The following is a 19,101-nucleotide window of genomic DNA, read 5'->3' as shown; positions in this document are numbered from 1 at the left end:
AACAGCTAACACAGTTTCATTAACTGGACCTGTTAATGTAAGTCTCAGGGTGACTGTTTTCTCACCTGTCCCCATGTGTCCTGGTTTCAGCTGGGATAGAGTTAACTGTCTTCCTAGCAGCTGGTACAGTGCTGTGTTTTGAGTTCAGTATGCGAAGAATGTTGATAACTCTGATGTTTTCAGTTGTTGCTCAGTAGTGTTTAGACTATAGTCAAGGATTTTTCAGTTTCTCATGCCCAGCCAGGGCACCTGACCCAAACTGGCCAACAGTGTATTCCATACCATGGGACGTCCCATCTAGTTTAGGAACTGGGAAGTGGGGGGCAGGGATTCGCCGCTCGGGGACTGGCTGGGTGTCGGTCGGCGGGTGGTGAGCAATTGCCCTGCGCATCATTTGTACATTTCAATCCTTTTATTACTACTGTTGTCATTTTATTAGTGTTATCATTATCATTATTAGTTTCTTCTTTTCTGTTCTATTAAATCGTTCTTATCTCAACCCACGAGTTTTACTTCTTTTCCTGATTTTCTCCCCCATCCCACTGGATGGGGGGGGAGTGAGTGAGCGGCTGCGTGGTGCTTAGTTGCTGGCTGGGGTTAAACCACGACACCATGCAAAGCTGCTGTAGGTACTGAAGAGAGACGTTCCCTTGCTAGAGCTGCTGGTTTCCACCAGGAATTCTTGTGTGAAAGTGCATTGACCACCTTAGGCATGATACCAGTGTCACCATGAGCTGTTTCCTCAGCTTTTTCTTTTAACACATGCGTCTTCTTAAAAGCCAAAGGTTGAAGTTCAGTTTATTGCTTTGGTTTGGCTTTGAGGGCTGAGCGTTGTGCTACGGTCCTTGAGGAGGCACAACAGGAACACAATAAAGAAGCAGGTGTCCATCTTGGGATTATTTACCTTTGCTGACAGTGGTTCCAAAATTGCCTAATACTGCTGGGGCAAACAAGGATTCCTGCACATAATAGTGTTGTGATAGTACTAAGGGTATTTACACCCACCCACACACACCTTTTCTTCCTGCAATTGCAGTGACCAGTGAGCCACTCTGTTACCGGACAATTGGTAGTCATCTACAAAGCTGAACAGTAGAAACTGAAAAGAACTCAGAGGAAAATATACCAGAAATGGGTTAAAGTGATTAGAATTGCACGGCTCGATATCTGACTTTATTTTCATGGGAAAATATGTTTTCTATAGTGGTCATAAACTGGGATGTGTAGGACACTTCACATTTTTCTGTCATCTTTGCTAGCCAATGCAGTGAAGACTGTATGGCTTATAAGAAACTTTGCAGAATAAGGTTTGCTGTGACTGGAATTTATCAATATTTATGATGGCCTGTATTAACTTATTAATTGCATCTTTTGTGTGAGTTGGTCAAAATAATGTATTTTATTTATGGTGGAAAGGAACCTGAGAAGGAAATATTGTGGAGAATGAAATGCTCCAGAAAATAAAAAAATAGTCATAATGATACATTCAGGCAAAGTAGAAGTGCTCCCATGGTGTCCATTTCTTACTGACCTGGTGTCTTGCTCCATTTCAGTACAATAATACCTGGAAAGGAAATCCAATGCATCAGCACATGTAACTTATCAGTGTATCACTGTAACGTCTCTGAGAATTATCTAGAATTAAGCTAATTTTCCCAAGTGTTCGTTGGAACAAAATAAAATTTTAGAATAAAGTTCTAGTTTTGATTTAGCGCTGGAAATAAATAAGTTTCTAAAACCTCCTGTGGAACAGCCAAAATATGTGCTACCTTTAAAAGTGAGAGTAAACATATGTAATCATTCATTTTCACGCAGGATGAACCAAAATTAATTGCTATCATTTAGTATAGAAATCCACTCTGCTTGGAGGGTTATAAGAAATTAGATTTAGGCATCTTGGTTATATCAACCGTTTACTGTGATGTGGCCTTATTTAAATTCTTTGTGATCAACATTTAGGTACAATGATTCACTTAAGTTTTGTACCAGCTTAATATGGGGACTAGTCACTGAAGCTATTAGATACGTACAGGTTGTCTCTTGACCTGCCAGGTGCACAGTGACCTCAGACACGTATGAAGTATTATCATAAGAGGAAATATATCTTCCCTGTGGTTAAAATCATGAAGTCATCACTGTGTATGGTAAAGATGTTGCATGCCTTTTTCAGCAGTGCTATCTTTTATTAGAGCAGCTAGCCTTGTTGGAAGAAGTAGCCAGTCTTTCAGTCGCACAATCTCTCCTTCAGGAGTGCAAAAGCACAGCTTTCAAGCTAAGTACAAGTTCAGACCCCTTGTTCTGAACTTTCTCAGACAGGAACCAGCTGAAGAACCAACTGCCTGAGCTAAGGGGAGGTTAGGGCTTGTGGAGCAAAGAGGGCATTAGGGTGTCAGGGAGCTGGTAAGTGGTTCCTGGGAGACTGAGAAGCACGTATTTTATACCTTGTGGATGGTAAACCTGTTAGCAGAAGGAAGAAGACGATAGCGAATAGGATCTCCATTGAATCACTGGTTTTGAAGGCCCTATAGATCTATGAATTTTAGTTTTACGTGCCTACCCTTAAAGTGTACTTTGCATGTGTCCATTCGGATTTCTTTTTGGTTTCGGTTTACAGAAGCCTGAATGACAACAGGCAACTTGGGATGAGTCATGTTTTCCAGCAAATGCCCAGGACACTATTGCTTTGAAAACTGCTATTTTGCATGAGTTATTTACTGGAGAAGTTGAAGATGGGAGTGAGAGGACAGACAATAGGGGGCATTTCTGGAGAAAGATCTGTATGGTTTTTATTACTTGGTAGTTATGCAACCACTTTTTAATCAGTATTTCCATCTCTAACTGATAATCCGCTAAATCTTTTGGTTTGTGTGAGTATGCGTTCATTCCTTCTCCCTATGACATTTATATAATACTTCCCCCCAGCAGACACTGGCTGCCTCCCAACCGTTTTCCTAAATTTTGTGATTTATAAAAGGTGTTAAACTGTATTCGGCAAAAGACTGTGCCTGATTTTTGAAAGCCAGTCTTAAACTTCCTTTCATCCTCAGATATTTCTCCTGGTCCTTTGCACCGCTCTTCCCTGCAGTTTTCTGGCTACTACATCAGAGTCAAGACACACTGTATAGCTAACATTCAGTCTTAACATTCACTCTTTTTCAAAGCTTAATCTTCAGGCAAAGAGCAAATAGGGCTGCCTGTGCTGTTGTGATCTAATAAGCAGAACAGAGAACTTCTGCCATTAATGTGGATTCACATAGACACATTCAAGGTGGTTTATGCTGAAGCATTTTCTCTGCTTGGTTATTCGTGCACAATAGAAATCTTCACAGGAATCATGAATCTGTATAAAGAGTGTTACCGAATCCTTTCACTGCGCAGGCACAGGAGGGCATACTGACAGCCCTACAGCTGTGATTTAGCGGTTTTCCATGGACTGGTGCAAACATCCCACCTAGTTAGGCTTCTCAGGCAGTGCTTGTAGTTTGGACTGAATATTTCTGTTCAATGACCTGCTGGAATTTAGCAAACTTTTTTTCTTACTACATCCAACTTCTGGATAAGCTGCTACAACCAGAGGTTTGCAGAAGACTGAGTCAAGTGAGCAGCACTATTTCTGAGTGACTTTTATTACAAACGTGACTCACAGAAGCACAGATCTGAATGTGGCAAAGGGAACGAGGAGCCACCTGGAACACCTGGAACATCTGCACTCCAGGTGACACTGAATGACAGGAGGTGATCACCATGTTGGGGAGGCAAAGATGTCTCCCAAAGGCATTGTGTAATATTTGTGCATGTTCACAGTGGAAACAGAACTAATTTCCATATCTAGACCAGTACCCCACCTCATTTTGGGTTGTAATCCTGACAGATTGTCTAACCCATAGTAGCTCTGTTAGCAACTGTGTCAGCAAACTCCTGCGGTATTCTGTTAACACAATGCGGGCAATGTTTCTGTCAGTGGGTTTCCTTTTGTTCTTAAAATGCCTATAAACCTGGCTTTTGGTTTCAAAAGATCACAGTATCCCACTTGAGAGTGCTGTGACTGGATGGTGCCCACAGGGAATATTCCCCTGTGTTGAACACTGTTCATTTCCCCAACAGTGTGGATTTCTAATGGGTTAAAGAAAGCAGGGCATGAATCATTCAAAGATTTCTAATATAAGCACTACGCAATAAATAAATAAATACCCTTCCCCCACTTGGAAAGTCTCTGGCCAAATACTGTCCCTCTGTTCCAGCTCCTCCGTACCGCCTCTCCCCGTTTCCGGATGGGTCCTGGCCCCCAGCCCTTATCTCCTCCAGCCCCTGGGCTGTTTGCAGAGAGCAGTTATAAAGAGGCTGACCCAGCAGAGAGTGGAGGGAAATTACAAGGTGCAGGAAAACAGCAGCACCGGACCAGACTGGGTGTCTGCTTGACTCACCACGACCTGCTCCGCACCATGGGGAAGGACGGGCTGCCCAGCAAACCAAACATCTTCCTCCTTCTCCTCTTCTTCCTTCCTGGAAATACCTCTCCCACCACAGAACCGTAAGCTACACATGTGGAGGGGGGGGAGGTCTCAGTGCTCCTTTTTTCCTTCAGTTTTCTTCCTTTCTGTCAAACAGCTGTGCGAGTTTCTTCCACTCCTGCCCTGCGCCCCACTAGTAGCCAAGCCCTGAGCCTCCTGCACAGCTCTGCAAGTGCTCCCACCCTGCAACCCCCTGGTTGTACAGCCCTGGGACACCCTGTCCCCCCAGCTCTGCCACTGCCCACACTCCTGCCCTGCAGCTGCCTGCTAGTCCAGCCCTGGATCCTCACAACATCTTTGCCTAAGTATATTCCTGCCTAGAAACCTTCAGGTGCCTGGGGTTTTGTGGGCGTGATGCCAGAATCCATGTACTTGCCTTTCCCGTGGTATCCTTGCTTCAACCACCGGGTTATTTCTCCCCGTTCTCCTGTTGCTTTCAAGCCAGTTTGTTTCCCTTGGCAGCATCAGATGTACTTGTTCCCAAAGAGGATCTGTGACCTAGATTCTCTTCCTCTGGCGTGGAGCCTGGCGCTGGCACCCTCCCCTGGGGCATCCACCCCAGGGCTCTGCAGACCAGCAGCACGGCTGCAGCACCCACTCTGCCGAGGGTCCCGAGGAGAGGGGCAGCCCGGGATGGCACGGGCAGACTGGAGTCTGCCATCCCCACCCCAGCCTCGACTACTGGAGCGGGTTGCTCCGGAGCCTCTAGCCTGGACGGGAGCAGCCTCCCTCTCCAGAGCCCGGCTGCCGTCACACGCCGTGCCTCTCGCTGTGCTGACAGAAGCGCAGTTCTCACCGACGTGGATCTCAACGCTTGCTGCAGAGATTTCGTGCCCACAAGCACGGCAGTAGTGCTGGCAGCTGTAGCAGAAGGTGCAGCATTACTGCTGCCACTTACTGTGTGGTCAGAGGTGAAGTGGTGACCGGCTCAGACGGAAGGACCTTGGACTCATGGTGTACCATCAAACCCTCATTGACCTGCCCTGTTTGGGTGCTTCTGGGGTAGATCAGCCAACCAAGTCTGCTTTGGGGTCAGGCAGATCTCTCTGGTCTCCCTACAGTATTCTGATGTAATTAAGTAATCTTAATTCATCCCTGACCAAGATCAGGGGGAAGGGGAATGAGTAAGTACTGCTCAGACCTCTCCTCCTATGAGCAACATGCTGTTCCTTGTCCCTGACCTGAGCACCAGTTTGGGAGGGGAGAAGGAGGAAGGGCTGGGAGAGGTGGGGGAGAGTGGGCTGTAGTAGGGATCCACAGAATGAAGATAGGACCCCAGTAGGGAGGCAGCAGAGTCCGAGCAGTGAATTGCTAGGTACTATGCGGGTAGTGGTTCCATTTCAAGTGCTGCAGGGTAGATCAGATGCTGTGCACAACATAGAAGGGAAGCCGTCCTTGAACTGAAGACAAAATGAAGCTTCCAACCAAGCAGGGAGATTGCTTCTTTGAGCAGAAGCAGTTGCTGCTGTTTCTGTTTCAGATGTGGCCAGCTGCATAGCAGACGCAATTGAGATTCGGACTATATATTAGAAAAAAAATGTATTCACCAAGTCAGTGCAGCACTGGAACAGGTGAACCAGAGAGATGGTGGAAGTTCCATCTGTGGAGTCCTTTGCAACAGTCTGTTGCAGGAGAAGTTGGGCTTGAGACATCCAGAGGTTCCTTGCATCCAAAAATTTTAGGATTCTTTAAGATACTGACAGCAAGATTTTTTTTTTCTTGCTCTGGCTCTGTTCTGGAAGAATTCAACAGGAGGTATTGTTCTCCTGTTCTGGTATGTGGTTGTGCATGCAAGCTGTTTTACAATGCAGTGGCCGTGCTTGGGAATACACTGCGTATGGTCAGAAATGCAAGGTCCTGATGGCACTTGAATTGGCAGGTATGGATTTGGACTGATGGAGCTGATGAAATTCACTGTCTTCTTTGGTTGCGTGTTTGTTCTAGGAAGTAGCTGAGAGTCAATACACAGATATTAGTGCATCTTAAGCTAGAGTATTACCTTCTCTATACAGACAAACTCATTATTTTTGCCCCAGCCACTTTCTCTAGGGTCTCCTATCCCTCCTGGATGCCTGCTTCTGACAGACTCACTGCCTCTGTTGTCAGAACAGTTCATTGCACGCAGGGAGACTGCTGAGGTCTCTTTTGGCCACCCAGATGCTTTTTGTCCTGGAACGTCTATACATGGACTTTGTGACCCCAGTTACTTAAAGGTCTCATAGCATTTTAATTCATCTAGCTCTTCTCACCAACACATCCCAAAACAGCTAAAGGGAGGTCAGCGTATTTCATATCCTTGTTTCAAAGGCGGGGAAGCCGGTGTAGGGGCAAGTTCTGCGCGTTGGCCAAAATTTCAGGAGAACAGTGAACAGGAAGAGGAATGAGGCCAAATTCCCCATGAACTAGGTCACGCTGTCCCTTCAGTAGATGGGACGTTACAGTCAGACTGCCAGTGACACTGACAGCGGGCAGGGGAAATGAGATTAGGGGAACCAGGCACAGGGTGAAGCTGTGGTGAGAGGGCTGTGGAGGAAGGGGAGCGCTGGGGCGAGCAGGTAGCCACAAGCTGTAAGTCACTCCCTGGGTGGCTGGAGCTCCCTCCTTTCATTGCTTCTGCAGCAGCACGGGCTGACCAGAGTTGCCGGCTGGCTCCTCTCCATGCTTCATCCTGTCGCCTGGTGGTGAGGGAAACGGAGGCAATGCCGAGGTCCAGCTGCCTCTACAGTAGCTTTAGGACTTCGAAAAAGCTCAGAAGCTTCGAAAAAGCTCTGAATGGGCCCAGCTATCTCTTTCTCCAGGGCTGGCACCATCTGGCAAGGTGCACATTAGCCTTCCCCAGTGGAGGTTCCATGGAAAAGTGGTATGAGCAGTCCTGACCACAGGTTTTGTCCCATGCACACAGTGATTAATATGCCCTGCAGACTAAATTGCCACCAGAGCCTCCTGCTGCTGCATTTGGATAGCTTGAATGTGCACAGGGAAAAAGGAATACCAAGCCCATGAAAATGGTCCAGCATCAGACCAGAGGACTACATTGGTTCTGTATTCTATCTGCATTCATGGTCAGTCATAGGTGCTAAGGGGCAGAGTAGAAGAGCAAGGTGAGCACTGTGGAAATGAGTTTCCCGCCTGCTGTAGCCTTATGGAGCTCCTATCAGAGGTTCAAGGTCTTACTGTGGCAGGGATTACACCTATGCTGCTATGTTTTCTAGCCATTTCTGGGCAATGAATTTACCCAGGACATTTTAAATAACCTTCATATCAGGAGCAGCTGATCTTCTTGCCCTTATGAGCCTCATAGCAAATTTTATATAGCTGGTGCCTTAAGGCAGATACCATATGCCTTGGAGAGTTACTGGCAGGCAGGGAGTGACAGCGTATACGTGCCCTTCTTGGACTGCTTGAGAGTGCCAGAAGACTCAAGAGCCACAGGCTGGCCATACCAGAATCATACATTTGTATTTTACAGCACTTGGTACATTAAGTTCTTCAGTTTGATTTTGTACATTAGTGAAAAAGTTTCTGCTCCCTTCTATTTTAAAGCCAGCTGCTTAATATTTTCACCTGGTGTTGTTTACTATACTTGTTGTCACAGGTGATGAACAAACCATACTTTCTTTTGTGTACATCATGACTTTATAGCTTTCTGTCATGCCTTTTTCCAAGCTGAAGAGTCTTCAGTCTTCTTCATCTATGTAGTGTCTCCTCCTATGGAAATCATTCCAGATTTCAGATCATCTCTGCCATCCTTCACTGAATCTTTTCTGCTAAATCAATTTTTTAAATGCATGCCATATATGTGATGTGGAAGTACCTTGCAATTATACAATGGCAAAATGATATGTTCTGATTTGTCCTCTGTTCCTTTCTGAACATTTCCCTCCAGTCCATTTGTCACTTGTCACTGAATGAGAATTTTCCAAGAGTGATCAACAGCGCTCATGTCTGAGTGGTAATAGCCCACTTAATGACACAGCATATACATGATAGCATATATACTGTTGGGGTAATTTTTTCTTCCTCTTTTATTTTCCCTTTTTGAACAGTTCATTTGCTATTGTTGCTACACAGTCCCACCATATGACAAAAGTTCTCCACAAATATGTAAGTCACTTTTAGGTCTTTTCTTACCCTGGACAATTACCAGAAAATTGTACTTCCCGGGTCATTTAGAAGTGTACTGAACAACAGGAGTCCCAAATCAGACTCCAGAGATTTTCACTGGTTCCTACCCTTTGTGTCCTATCTTTTAACCAATTAATCCAGGTCAGAATTAATAATTTGATTTATTAGTAAAAAATTAGTAAAATGATCCCTTTTATTGGATGGCAGCTTAGTTTAAGGGTCTTTTGTGAGGGACCTTTGTCAAAAGCTCTTTGAAGATGCAAGTACACTTGTGTTGCAATAAAACACTACCCTCGGAAATCTTTTGTGTGCTCATCTTAATAAGGTCCCAAACTGCAAGCACTCACATTTTTGCTCAGCATGAGAAGGATTTGGAAACCTGGATAGGCAAAGGCAGGAGCAGCCAGACAAGTGGGTGTTTTTCTCAACCCTAAAACTGCTGAATTTTCAACCTTTTTAAGCTAATGCCTTTGAGTCTCAATAGGAGATTGTGGGATATACAAAAATCAATTAACAGCCTGGAACCTTTCACACCGTCCTTGCTCCCTGCTGTGAAGCGGAACAAAACATCCTTTGTAAAGGACTCTCTATTAGCATAGAAATTGTTCCTTCCACTGCAAGCATTTTCCTACTTTTAGGCTAATTAGTTAGGCAGTTTAATATGTATAAACCTAAAATAAAATGAATGCTCGTGTATATGCACTGCTATTCACAGGGACAGTAATGGATTAGGCATGCTGATTTGTTAATTTCCTTTCACTTAATAGTGTTTCCTTAAAACCATTTCACATTTCTGATCCGATTCTTGCTTCCCTCTCTTCCTAGGCAGTATATGGTGCTACTGCCCTTTCTGATACACACTGATTCTCCTGAAAAAGTCTGTGTTCAACTGACCCACCTGAATGAATCTGTGACGCTGAGTGCCACACTTGAGTATCAAGGCGAAAACAGGAGCTTGATTGATGATGTGGTATCGGAGAACGACGTGTTCACCTGCATCCCTTTCTCGGTGAGTATCTCATCCTTGTGGGATGATGCCTTGTGTTTACTGATGTGGCATAGTAGATCTAAATAGTCCAGAAATGAGAAATAAGACACACTGCAGAGACTTCTAAGCTAAACCAAACAACAAATGAATTTTATGTGAAAAATTGACTGTGGTAGCCTTATGAGGAATAATTTTCCACCATTATCAAATTCTATAATATTTCTATGCATGTAGACCTTAGAGAACACTTTTGGGATCCTTCTTCCTAGAACTTTGACTGACAGAACATACCCCATGTTTGTTTGATCTGTGTAAGCCCCAGAGGAATAATAGCAAAGTAGAATGAGAACTGTAGAAGCTGGGGAATGGTTAAAGACAGTGAGGTCCATGAGGTCATTTGTCTCCTTCTGGAGCTTATTCATGATTGTTTCCTGCAGAAGGCTGGTTGGTGAGTAATGTAAGTAACTGGTCCCATCCCCTAAATAATTAATCTGGGTTGATTTCCATTTTGATAAATCATAGGATGGAACAAGATGAGATTCAATATCTCTCTAAGGAAAGTGTATAAACAAAGGAAGGGATTGGAAGGAGAGGAAGAAGCAGCATGGAGAAAACTCAAGGAAATGGAGAAGATCTGTCATTGCAACAATTCCTGAAGGAAGAAGATTTTCTTGAGACAGAGGAGACAAGCCCTCCAAGTTCATATCAGAAAATCATGTTTTTCTCTTGCTTCCAGCACTCAGTCTTTGGTGTCCCTTTAGGGAACTGTCAGACGTAGCTAATACTCCATCCTTCAAAGGCTGAGTGCAATGGGGTGAATCAGTAAAGCAGTTATCCTCTTCATTTCCCTTAGCTTCCAAAATCCAATAGCACATCAGTGGCATTTCTCACTGTGATGGTGAAGGGGGCAACACTGCAATTCAGGAGCCGCAAGTCGGTGCTGGTCAAGAATTCTGAGAGCTTGGTCTTCGTCCAGACAGACAAACCCATCTACAAGCCCGGACAGACAGGTATGGGGAATTGGGTTGGTGTTGACTCTGACAGCAGAAAATCTTACTGGCTTCATTCCCCAGAGGCTCCACACTTTTATTAAAGTTTTCAGACTCCTTCATGGGGGGAGTTAAAGCGCTCAGTAAATCTTATTTCTGTCAGCTGAGATCTAGGGCATGTGGTACCTTCACCATTCCTGTTCTCCAACCTCCAGGCACAGCATCTCAGCCAGATGTAGGCACAGGCTCAGATTCACTCTACTCAACTAGAGGCACAAATCTGGGATGACTTCAAAGCATAGTCTCCCTTGGCTGCACCTGAATCAACAAAGCAGGACAGGCACTCCCAAGGGACAATTCAGTTCAGCCAGGACCTGATTATCCTTCTAAATTTGTCTGCCTCTCACCATTTGCAAGAGAAAGAGCCTGAAGCAATTGCTTCCATAACTTAGAGATCTTAATTCAGAGCCTGTTGATCCATGGAATTAATCTGAGTTATAAATTATTGAAACACTGGCATTTCCTGGTAACAGCTACAAATTTAACAGTGGAATTTCCTTCTTTTCTGTTACACCCTTCAGTTCTGTTTCGGATCATCTCTCTGGACAAAGACTTCTACCCGCTGAATGAGAAGGTAGAGCCATAATTCCTTGTTGTTAACCAGGAAGCTTAATTCCCAATTAACACCGTTACTGTCATCATCCAGAACCACTGAAGACAGCCTTTAAAGCATATGATCCTTTCTTACTCACACCATCCTTGACCCATTCCATACCCTGTCCTCAGACACACTCCACCTGTCTCTATTGACTGAGAAACATATCCCCTTTTTCAGAGAGTTATAGGTGTTTAAAACCAGATTTGCAAAGGAATGTATGTGGATAAGCATGCAGGCAGGGATCTCATTACTGAAAAAATGGGTGGGACAAGTTTCCATCGAAAGTCACAGATGTGCAGTTGTTTCTGGCAGTAGGTGCAACCACATGCTTAGAGGCAGAGAGAGCAGCATGACAAGGACTTGGTTTTAAGGAACTGGTCAGGGGTGTAAGTCCACCATCTAGCTTATTTGGCAACCAGTTCCTCATACAGACAAGTTCTTTGAAAACTCTTCATCACATTTTCATACCGTGGTAAGACAAAAAGTTGGGGCTCTAAAATATTACAGAGGAGAATCCCTTAACCATCAAGAACTAAGGAAACAGATCAAGCACAGAAAAGGAAGAACTCAAAGGACTTCTTAGAAGGTTGTTCTTCTGCCCTTCAGTCCAAATCTGGAAATTACTTCCACCCATATATGACTAATATCTCTAACGCTGATTTTCCTTTGTTCTTTCCCCACAGTTTCCATTTGTCTATGTTCAGGTGAGTGGATAACTACGTGTCTATTATTTCAGCAGAATATGCAGGCCCAGAGGTACTAGTCTCCAGCACTGGTGTTTTCAGGCTGAGGTGCAAAAGGAAAAACATGGGTGCATGACCTTTCTCCTTTGTGTAAAGGAAGGCTGAGTAGTTGGGCATCAAAATAAGTTCTGACAATGGTTCTTTGATTGGGGAATGTGCCGTAGGAACAAAAGAGTTAATCAGTGTAAGCCATGATGTGAACAGAATTATACTTGCCTAGAGGTCATATCAGAATGGCTTATTCCTCTTCCGAAGCAGAACTAAGATTTTCTGTCTGTTAAGTGTAGTTGAAACCACAGAACTGCATTAAACAAACCAGCAAAACTAAAGAAACAAAATCATGTAAGTAGATGTCGCCTATCTTCCCAAACGTGCCCTTTTTGTCTGGTTTTTTAAAATGGTTGAACTTCAGCAATGGACAAAAGTTAATAGGAATGATGTTTCTGTCAATGATTCAAGTACTCACCTTTTCAGCTGAGAAACCAGAATTTACAATTATTATCTGGGACATCTTCTGGTGGAAAACTGATGGGAAGGACCCAGCAATGGACCCTGAAGCCATGACAGCAGCACAAACAGTGCTGAAATTAGTGTGCACAAATCTTAAGCCATTTTGCATGGTTATGGGTCCCATGTAGTCAGTCCTGTCATTGCTCCTTGCTGCTTGGGGTTGCTGTCTCCATTCTGCACCATCTCTCTCTAGAGCTGGGGGTCTTCTCACAACAGGGGAGGCAGAAGGTGGGCCAGAAACAGACTCTGCTCCTCTTTTCTATTCTCCTGTCAGAATGCTGTCACTCTCTCTTCCCCCCCATCAAACTTCCAGAACAGAGCTGCAGAGCTGGTGGGCCACTGACAGTCTGTGAATATTTGGAGAAAGAAGAGTAAGAGAGTGTGTGGTATGGGATAGCAGGTGGAGGAGAGTATCTCCAAACTACCTCCTGCTGAGGCTCTCCCATGAGGTTGTAGAACAGGTCCCTTCCCTTTCAAGGAGGTGATACTTGACCAAATACAGGAATTTCATTAAAGGATTTCATGAAATCCTACCCACTGCCTCCAGAAATCCTATATGCCTTTGCCTAACAAGCTGAATAATTTCATAACCTTTTTTTTGTGTGTGTCAGTACCATGAACGGCTTCAATTTTAAATCACTAGGAAGGCCATCCTGCGTTTTCAGCTCCAGCCTGTGAGCCACAGTGTTTGTCTGTGCTGTTTAAGCCAGTCTATATAGGCCTTGTCCTCCGCCCCCACCATCACATCTCCCTTCCTCAGTTGTCCTTCTCAGTCCAGCACTGCCCTTTGTTTGGCTTTCACAGAGGTCTACGAGGCCGTCTTGTAAAGTGGGAAACTCACCTGGCAGCAAATTCACCATTTTTCTCTAGGATATTTTTCTCATCCAGATCAGATCTGCCAGTGCAGTTTATTTACCACATGCTTGCACGAAATTTGGACTGGCCCAAAGGAAAGGGTGGCAGGAATGAAGAAAGGTGATGGCTTAAAATCAGCAGTGACAAGGAAATAAATATTCATCAGTCCACACTTTAATGTCACTAATTGATCATAGTCAGCCACAAAGACAGAAGTTAGCATGAGCCTATTATTTCTGAACTCTTATCCTGACCTATTGCTTCTGTCATTTAAAAAAACCCAAAACATTTCTGAAGAAAAACAAACAAACTGACTTTCAGGCCTTCCCTATAAATACGTCACAGAAATGGCAACAAGTTCACAAGCCCAGCTGTAAACATTTTCTTGAATTCCTCTTCCAGGGAAGCCCGGTGGTGTCTCTCACAATAAGTGGTGAGCTTTTCAGCAGGGTTGAAACGTGGTGGTGAAGAGGATTTGGTCAGAGCCGTGGGATGCGTTTTACTGACTGTGCCTTCCTCCCACCACGCTTCTTGGGAGGAAGGCCCCCTCTTCTGCCTCCTGACCAGTGACCTCCAACTGGGGGATGTCATTCACATCCCCTTTTCCCTAAGCCCTGAGATAAAATCTCAGTGAAGTAAATGCACACAGTCACATAGCTGAAGTCACATACCTATCTAAAGTAAATAGACTTTTGGTGACAGCCAAGGTACAATGCAAAGAGCAGACAGAAAATGAAAGACTGGAAACATTAACCACCCTGCTGAGGAGCCTGGAAGGGGTGCATCAAACTACACAGCACCACTGTGCTGCTTCAGTGACTTCTACAAGAAATTTAGGGCTGAGCTGATGAATTTGGAGCACAGCCTATTCATAGTCAGTTCATAATGAGCAATACTCAGCTGTAGTACTGATGAGAATTCAGCTCCAGCATTAGGAACAGGGAGGGACAAGAAGGGAGAGCTCCTAGCTGGATGCACATATGTGGGATATACTTTCCTCTGTTCCTGTCCCCACTCCCCTGCCCCACCACAAGCTGTGGACTCACACATGTACATTTCTCAGTCCCATGGATAGAACATGTGTCTCGTTCCTCAGCAGATTATGCACTGGTATTCAGACAGTCTCTATTCCAGGCACGGAAAAAAATCTTTTAGCAGGCTCTATAGCAAGTGAAGGAGACTGAAACTTCCCTCCTTTCTCCCTGCTTACTCCTGCTATCCATCTCTTTGTCTTGTCACCTTGCCAGTCTTTCTTTCCCAGCTTCCTGGCCCCATCCTTTGTAGCTGTGCAGGTGGGTACAGCTGAGGGGGAGACAACACAGGACCTCCGGGGTTAAAAAGCTTTCTTGCATGCTAGTTATGCAGAGTTGACAGGTAAGTGCTCACAGAACCTCACAGATTATTGAAGAATTACAACTAGACATTTCCCAGCTGGGATGTATATGTACTGGGCACTCCACTGCTCTGTCCCTGGGAGCCTCCTGCAGTCTTGTGACCTTGAGTTATCCCAACCCGCAGGATCCCCAGAGGAACCGTGTGTACCAGTGGCAAGAGGTGGAACTAGAGACCGGCCTTACGCAGCTCTCCTTCCCCCTCACCACAGACCCCATCCAAGGCTCCTACAAAATAGTTGTGCAGAAGAGCTTCTCGTCCCATGTGGAGCACTCCTTCAGCGTGGAGGAGTACGGTAAGGAGAGGAGGTGTGGGCTGCAAGTGGGGCTGACAGCAGTGCCTTTTACTGTGACCTCTCAATTTGGGATTTCCTGGGAATGGCATGGAGGAGGGAGGGACTGAATACCTAGGCAATGGGGTTCAGAGGGGCTGACCCCGAAGGTGCTGTGTTTCAGAGGTAGTTCCTCACTTTATCTGCAACTTGTCTGAGCTTGTATTTGCTCATAGTGCTCTTGGGAGTACAGGGTCTGACAGGCTTCCTATGCATGGCTTGTGGCACCAATTTCAGCTGACTTTTAGTTGCTTTTTGTCTAGCAGCTTGTTGCAAGTAGCACTAGATACGGAGTAAAAGATGACAATATTTTGGTGACTCTGTTTTGCCTCTCTCATCATCTGCATCAGTCCTGTTTCTCCACTTGTAGTCCTCTCTTTTTCCTCTTTTTCCTTGTTTCTGCAAAAGCTTAGAAAACATGTTCGGTAGAAAACTTCAGTTTGAGGAAGAACACTCCACAAATGCTACAAGCAATGCAAACACTGTGGTAGCAGAGACTGAGTAAGGAGAAATGTGCTGTCCCAGGGAGTGTTCTAACCCCTAGTTCTGTAATAAAACTTCTCAGGTGTTTGTAGACGTGTACCCTGGCTAGGCTCTGTGCCTCCTTGAGGAGGCTGCTCACCTTGTGCTCTGCACTCCCAGGCTCCCCCCTGGCTGTACATGGAGCCCAAATGACCCAGTGCATTGCTCAGAACCTGCTGTTTCTGGAATATGCAGGGTGCGACCCAAAGAAGATGATTGTCACTGAAGTTCATGAGAGCTGGGTTATTTGGTTCAAAGTCAGGCATGGTGGCTAGTATGAACACGGTGAATAATTTTATAGGCTTTGGTTATAGGCTTTGGCCTGCCATGGTGACAGACGGGCTGTGCCTCCTCCCACAAAGATCATTCTGATTGCCACCCAAAATCAAAGATGTATGTCCCTTTCTTAGCCTCATACTAAACTGGTTTTTCTTTTATTTGTTCCCATGAATCTCCCCTGTTGCTAATTCTCTTACAGCCTTTTGAGGAAATGTGCTCTAGGGTTGAAACTTTGAGCTTTGCCTCCCATCCTAGAGGCAAATTTATGTCTAGACTATAACCCAGGGTTGCTTTCCAGTTCCTGGGCCTGGGTGTGCACCTTCCCTGCTCTTATTTCCTTGCACTGTGAAAAAAACTTCAGGTGCACCACCTGGAAGCAGGCCATTCCGTGCTTTAGTCCAGTCCCAGGCTTGACTAATCAGGGGCTTAGGGTTGCAGGATGCAATATGGGAAGAGGGATGTAATTTAATACTCAGGACCAAAATATGCCTTTTACTTGCCACCCTTTATATTGGGCTTTATTGCTGCCTTGCCCCCTTCAAAATATAGACCTGAGAGTCTGTGGCTAGATTCAATAGAACTGTCAGGACATGCAGGACAGTTTCACATGCTACGCATCAGTGAGCCTAACAGCAACTCAGGATCTCCAGAACAGTAAGAAACAGCCAAGAGAATCAATGATTCAAGCCGTTTCAATGTGGTAAATTACAAAGGCAGTGAATGTGCTGCTGCTCCAAGTCTTAGTTGAAAATTATGCGTTGTGAAACATGGAACACAACACACAGGACCAGCATGTCCTTCTGAATGGGCATATATAAGGGATCTACACAGCTGTCTGGTGCTAATGGGATCACATGAGCATGTGCTGCAAATGAGGGAAGGTAAGGGCTACAACCCTCCTTAATTCCCTTTAAACCCAAACAGTGGCGAAGGCTGAGAAAATCCAGGGAAGGGGTAGCAGAGCTGTACTGAAGACAACAGAGAGGTGATAGTTCCTATGAAGATGATCCCGGCTCTGTGTTTGGGTTGCTGTGTAGTTAGTACACAGCTCTCCTTCACTTTTCTCATATCAGACTTTCTCTCTCCCATCTAGTGCTGCCCAAGTACGAGGTCCTGGTGAAGCTGCCCAAGATGATCACTATTAACGACGATGAGATTCCAGTGTCCGTCTGTGGTCTGTGAGTCATAGAGCTGGAGCAAATCTCTTATGCTTATCCTTCACTCCTCCTTTCTGCTGAGGACTGAAAGAAGAGCTGGGGAAGGCTTTTCATACTTTTCCCAGACACCTAGTACAGGCTTGTTCCACCCAATCAATTCTAAGCCTGCTACTTGGCCTGAACGGTCAAAGTGAAGGGACTTCTCTATGTTCCTTAAAAGATTATGCCAAACCAATCTGCAGCTCTCTCCTCCCAGTTTACTGTACATTTTCTTTTTTTGTCTTTACATTTCCTCAGTTAAAGCTTCTCTGCCAATCCTGAACCCTCAAATACTCAGAGATGTCAGATCAGATATCTGACACGTGGTGCAAACCCAATGTTCTCATTTTTAATTCATAAATTGCTCCTCCTGAGCCCTTGGTTGCCTTTCTACTTCTTCACTGACCCTTTGGCAGTTTGTGATACTCCTGGCTTAAATAATTTTCTACAATCTTTTTCTGCATTCCTGCAGAGACCTCCCACCTAGAACAGGTTCTAGTGGATGATGGAAGAATCTCACCACGGAAATGATGGAAATGTAATCACTAGAATCATTAAAATATCAGATCAGTCAGCCTTTAAGAAGAAATATTAGCAAGGCATCCACAGAGGTCTTTAAGGAGATGTGTCTGAGTGTGACTCTGACTGATTGTCTCATCATCTAATATATTGTTTAACACTTTGCAATTATAGGTACACCTATGGGAAGCCTGTTCCTGGTTTGGTGAATGTCCAAGTGTGCCGGAAATTTTCCCATTCTTCTTCAAATTGTTATGGAAAAGAAGCAGAAGCTGTGTGTGAAGAATTCAGTAGGGAGGTGAGTCCCGAGATTAAAATGTAGGGGTCTTTCTTACGGGTAATAGGCATTGTTGTCTAAGGTAGGCCAAATCTGTAACTGTTGGGAGATAGTAAGACATCAGAGATAGCACTCTGTTGGGGTGGAGGGGAAGCAGATTTTCTCAGAGGAAGGCATTCTTAAGAGGTGAGTCATTAAACTGGAAACAGAACTGATGAAGCTGAAATCCTGACCCCATTGAAACTAGTGACAAATCTCCAGTTAGCAGCTGTGAGGTCCCTGCTATTGATCCCCAAACTGAGAAAAGAAGCTGTGAAAGAACTTTGTAACTGTGGGAGGGACTGGAAGGGAGCAAGGAGCAAAGAAGATGAGGAGAAAACAAGAAGGCAGTATTGTATATGGGTCAAACACATTAGAAAGGGCAACAAGGAAAAGACTGAAGACTACAGTAGAAACAGGTAGAAAACCAGAACCAAGGTAGGAGGGAGTTAACAAGGAAACCTGTGCATGCCTTGGAGAACTGAGTGTCAAGTACCTCACAGAACACAGAACATGTGTGGATGAAACACTAGGAAACAGGCTGTAATCAAGTTCTGGTCTTGGAGACAACCCTAGAACATAAGGCTGGGATTTCATGAACAGAAGCATGTTGGGTTTGGGGTATCTATTCTTGTCCCACAAGGCACCAAATTTGTTCACAAAATTCCAATTTTCTCTCCAATCCCCTGCTTAGGCAGATGCTTGTGGGTGTGTTTCTGGTGTAGTAAAGACCAAGATCTTCCAGCTCCAGCGCAGGGGATATGAGATGAGCATTGAGGTACAAGGCAAGATCACAGAAGATGGCACAGGTATGTATCACATGGAGATGGCACAGTGACAGCAGGCCATAACAGGAGGGCCTGGCAAAGATGAGGAAGGTGGAGTAGCATGTCTAGAAATGCTGCTATTCATTAATAATCCCTCTTTACTGTGCTCTCTCTCAGGAATAGAGATGACTGGAACTGGCTCCTGTGGGATCACATCCATCATGAGCAAAATCAGCTTTGACCTGCTGGACTCTCAGTACAGACCAGGGATCCCACTCTTTGGGAGGGTAGGGAACTTCTGAGACCCTGGACAATAAATGACGTAGCAAACTCACAAGTGCACAATCCCATCAGATAGAATAGCAGTGTGTGCAGATGACATGGTCCACCTTCCTCTGCC

At 44.9% G+C, this 19,101-nt stretch overlaps 1 protein-coding gene and 1 long non-coding RNA gene across 3 annotated transcripts in view; one reads left to right on the top strand and one right to left on the bottom strand.

Annotated features, from left to right (window-relative positions):
- Positions 1 to 1,308: 1,308 nt before the first annotated feature.
- Positions 1,309 to 5,671, bottom strand: LOC138689970 (uncharacterized). Its single transcript, XR_011328733.1, has 3 exons — positions 4,888 to 5,671; positions 4,425 to 4,536; positions 1,309 to 1,564 (listed from the first exon to the last, which is right to left on the bottom strand). It is a non-coding gene; the product is annotated as an uncharacterized lncRNA (long non-coding RNA).
- The window catches only part of LOC104318040 (alpha-2-macroglobulin-like), a 41,793-nt gene continuing 27,058 nt past the window's right edge, over positions 4,367 to 19,101 (top strand). For both annotated transcript variants that reach the window (XM_069806747.1, XM_069806746.1), the window contains exons 1-10: positions 4,367 to 4,531; positions 9,462 to 9,645; positions 10,478 to 10,634; positions 11,195 to 11,247; positions 11,955 to 11,975; positions 14,898 to 15,066; positions 16,997 to 17,081; positions 17,793 to 17,916; positions 18,629 to 18,743; positions 18,879 to 18,988. In XM_069806747.1, the coding sequence (XP_069662848.1) occupies positions 4,443 to 4,531; positions 9,462 to 9,645; positions 10,478 to 10,634; positions 11,195 to 11,247; positions 11,955 to 11,975; positions 14,898 to 15,066; positions 16,997 to 17,081; positions 17,793 to 17,916; positions 18,629 to 18,743; positions 18,879 to 18,988 (1,107 nt within the window). In that variant the 5' untranslated portion in view covers positions 4,367 to 4,442. The remainder of the gene's footprint in view (positions 4,532 to 9,461; positions 9,646 to 10,477; positions 10,635 to 11,194; positions 11,248 to 11,954; positions 11,976 to 14,897; positions 15,067 to 16,996; positions 17,082 to 17,792; positions 17,917 to 18,628; positions 18,744 to 18,878; positions 18,989 to 19,101) is intronic.

Source organism: Haliaeetus albicilla, chromosome 19 (assembly GCF_947461875.1).
Source record: "Haliaeetus albicilla chromosome 19, bHalAlb1.1, whole genome shotgun sequence".
NCBI lineage: Eukaryota > Metazoa > Chordata > Aves > Accipitriformes > Accipitridae > Haliaeetus > Haliaeetus albicilla.
Note: the sequence above shows the minus strand (reverse complement) of the source record. Positions and strands in the feature narration are given on the sequence as shown.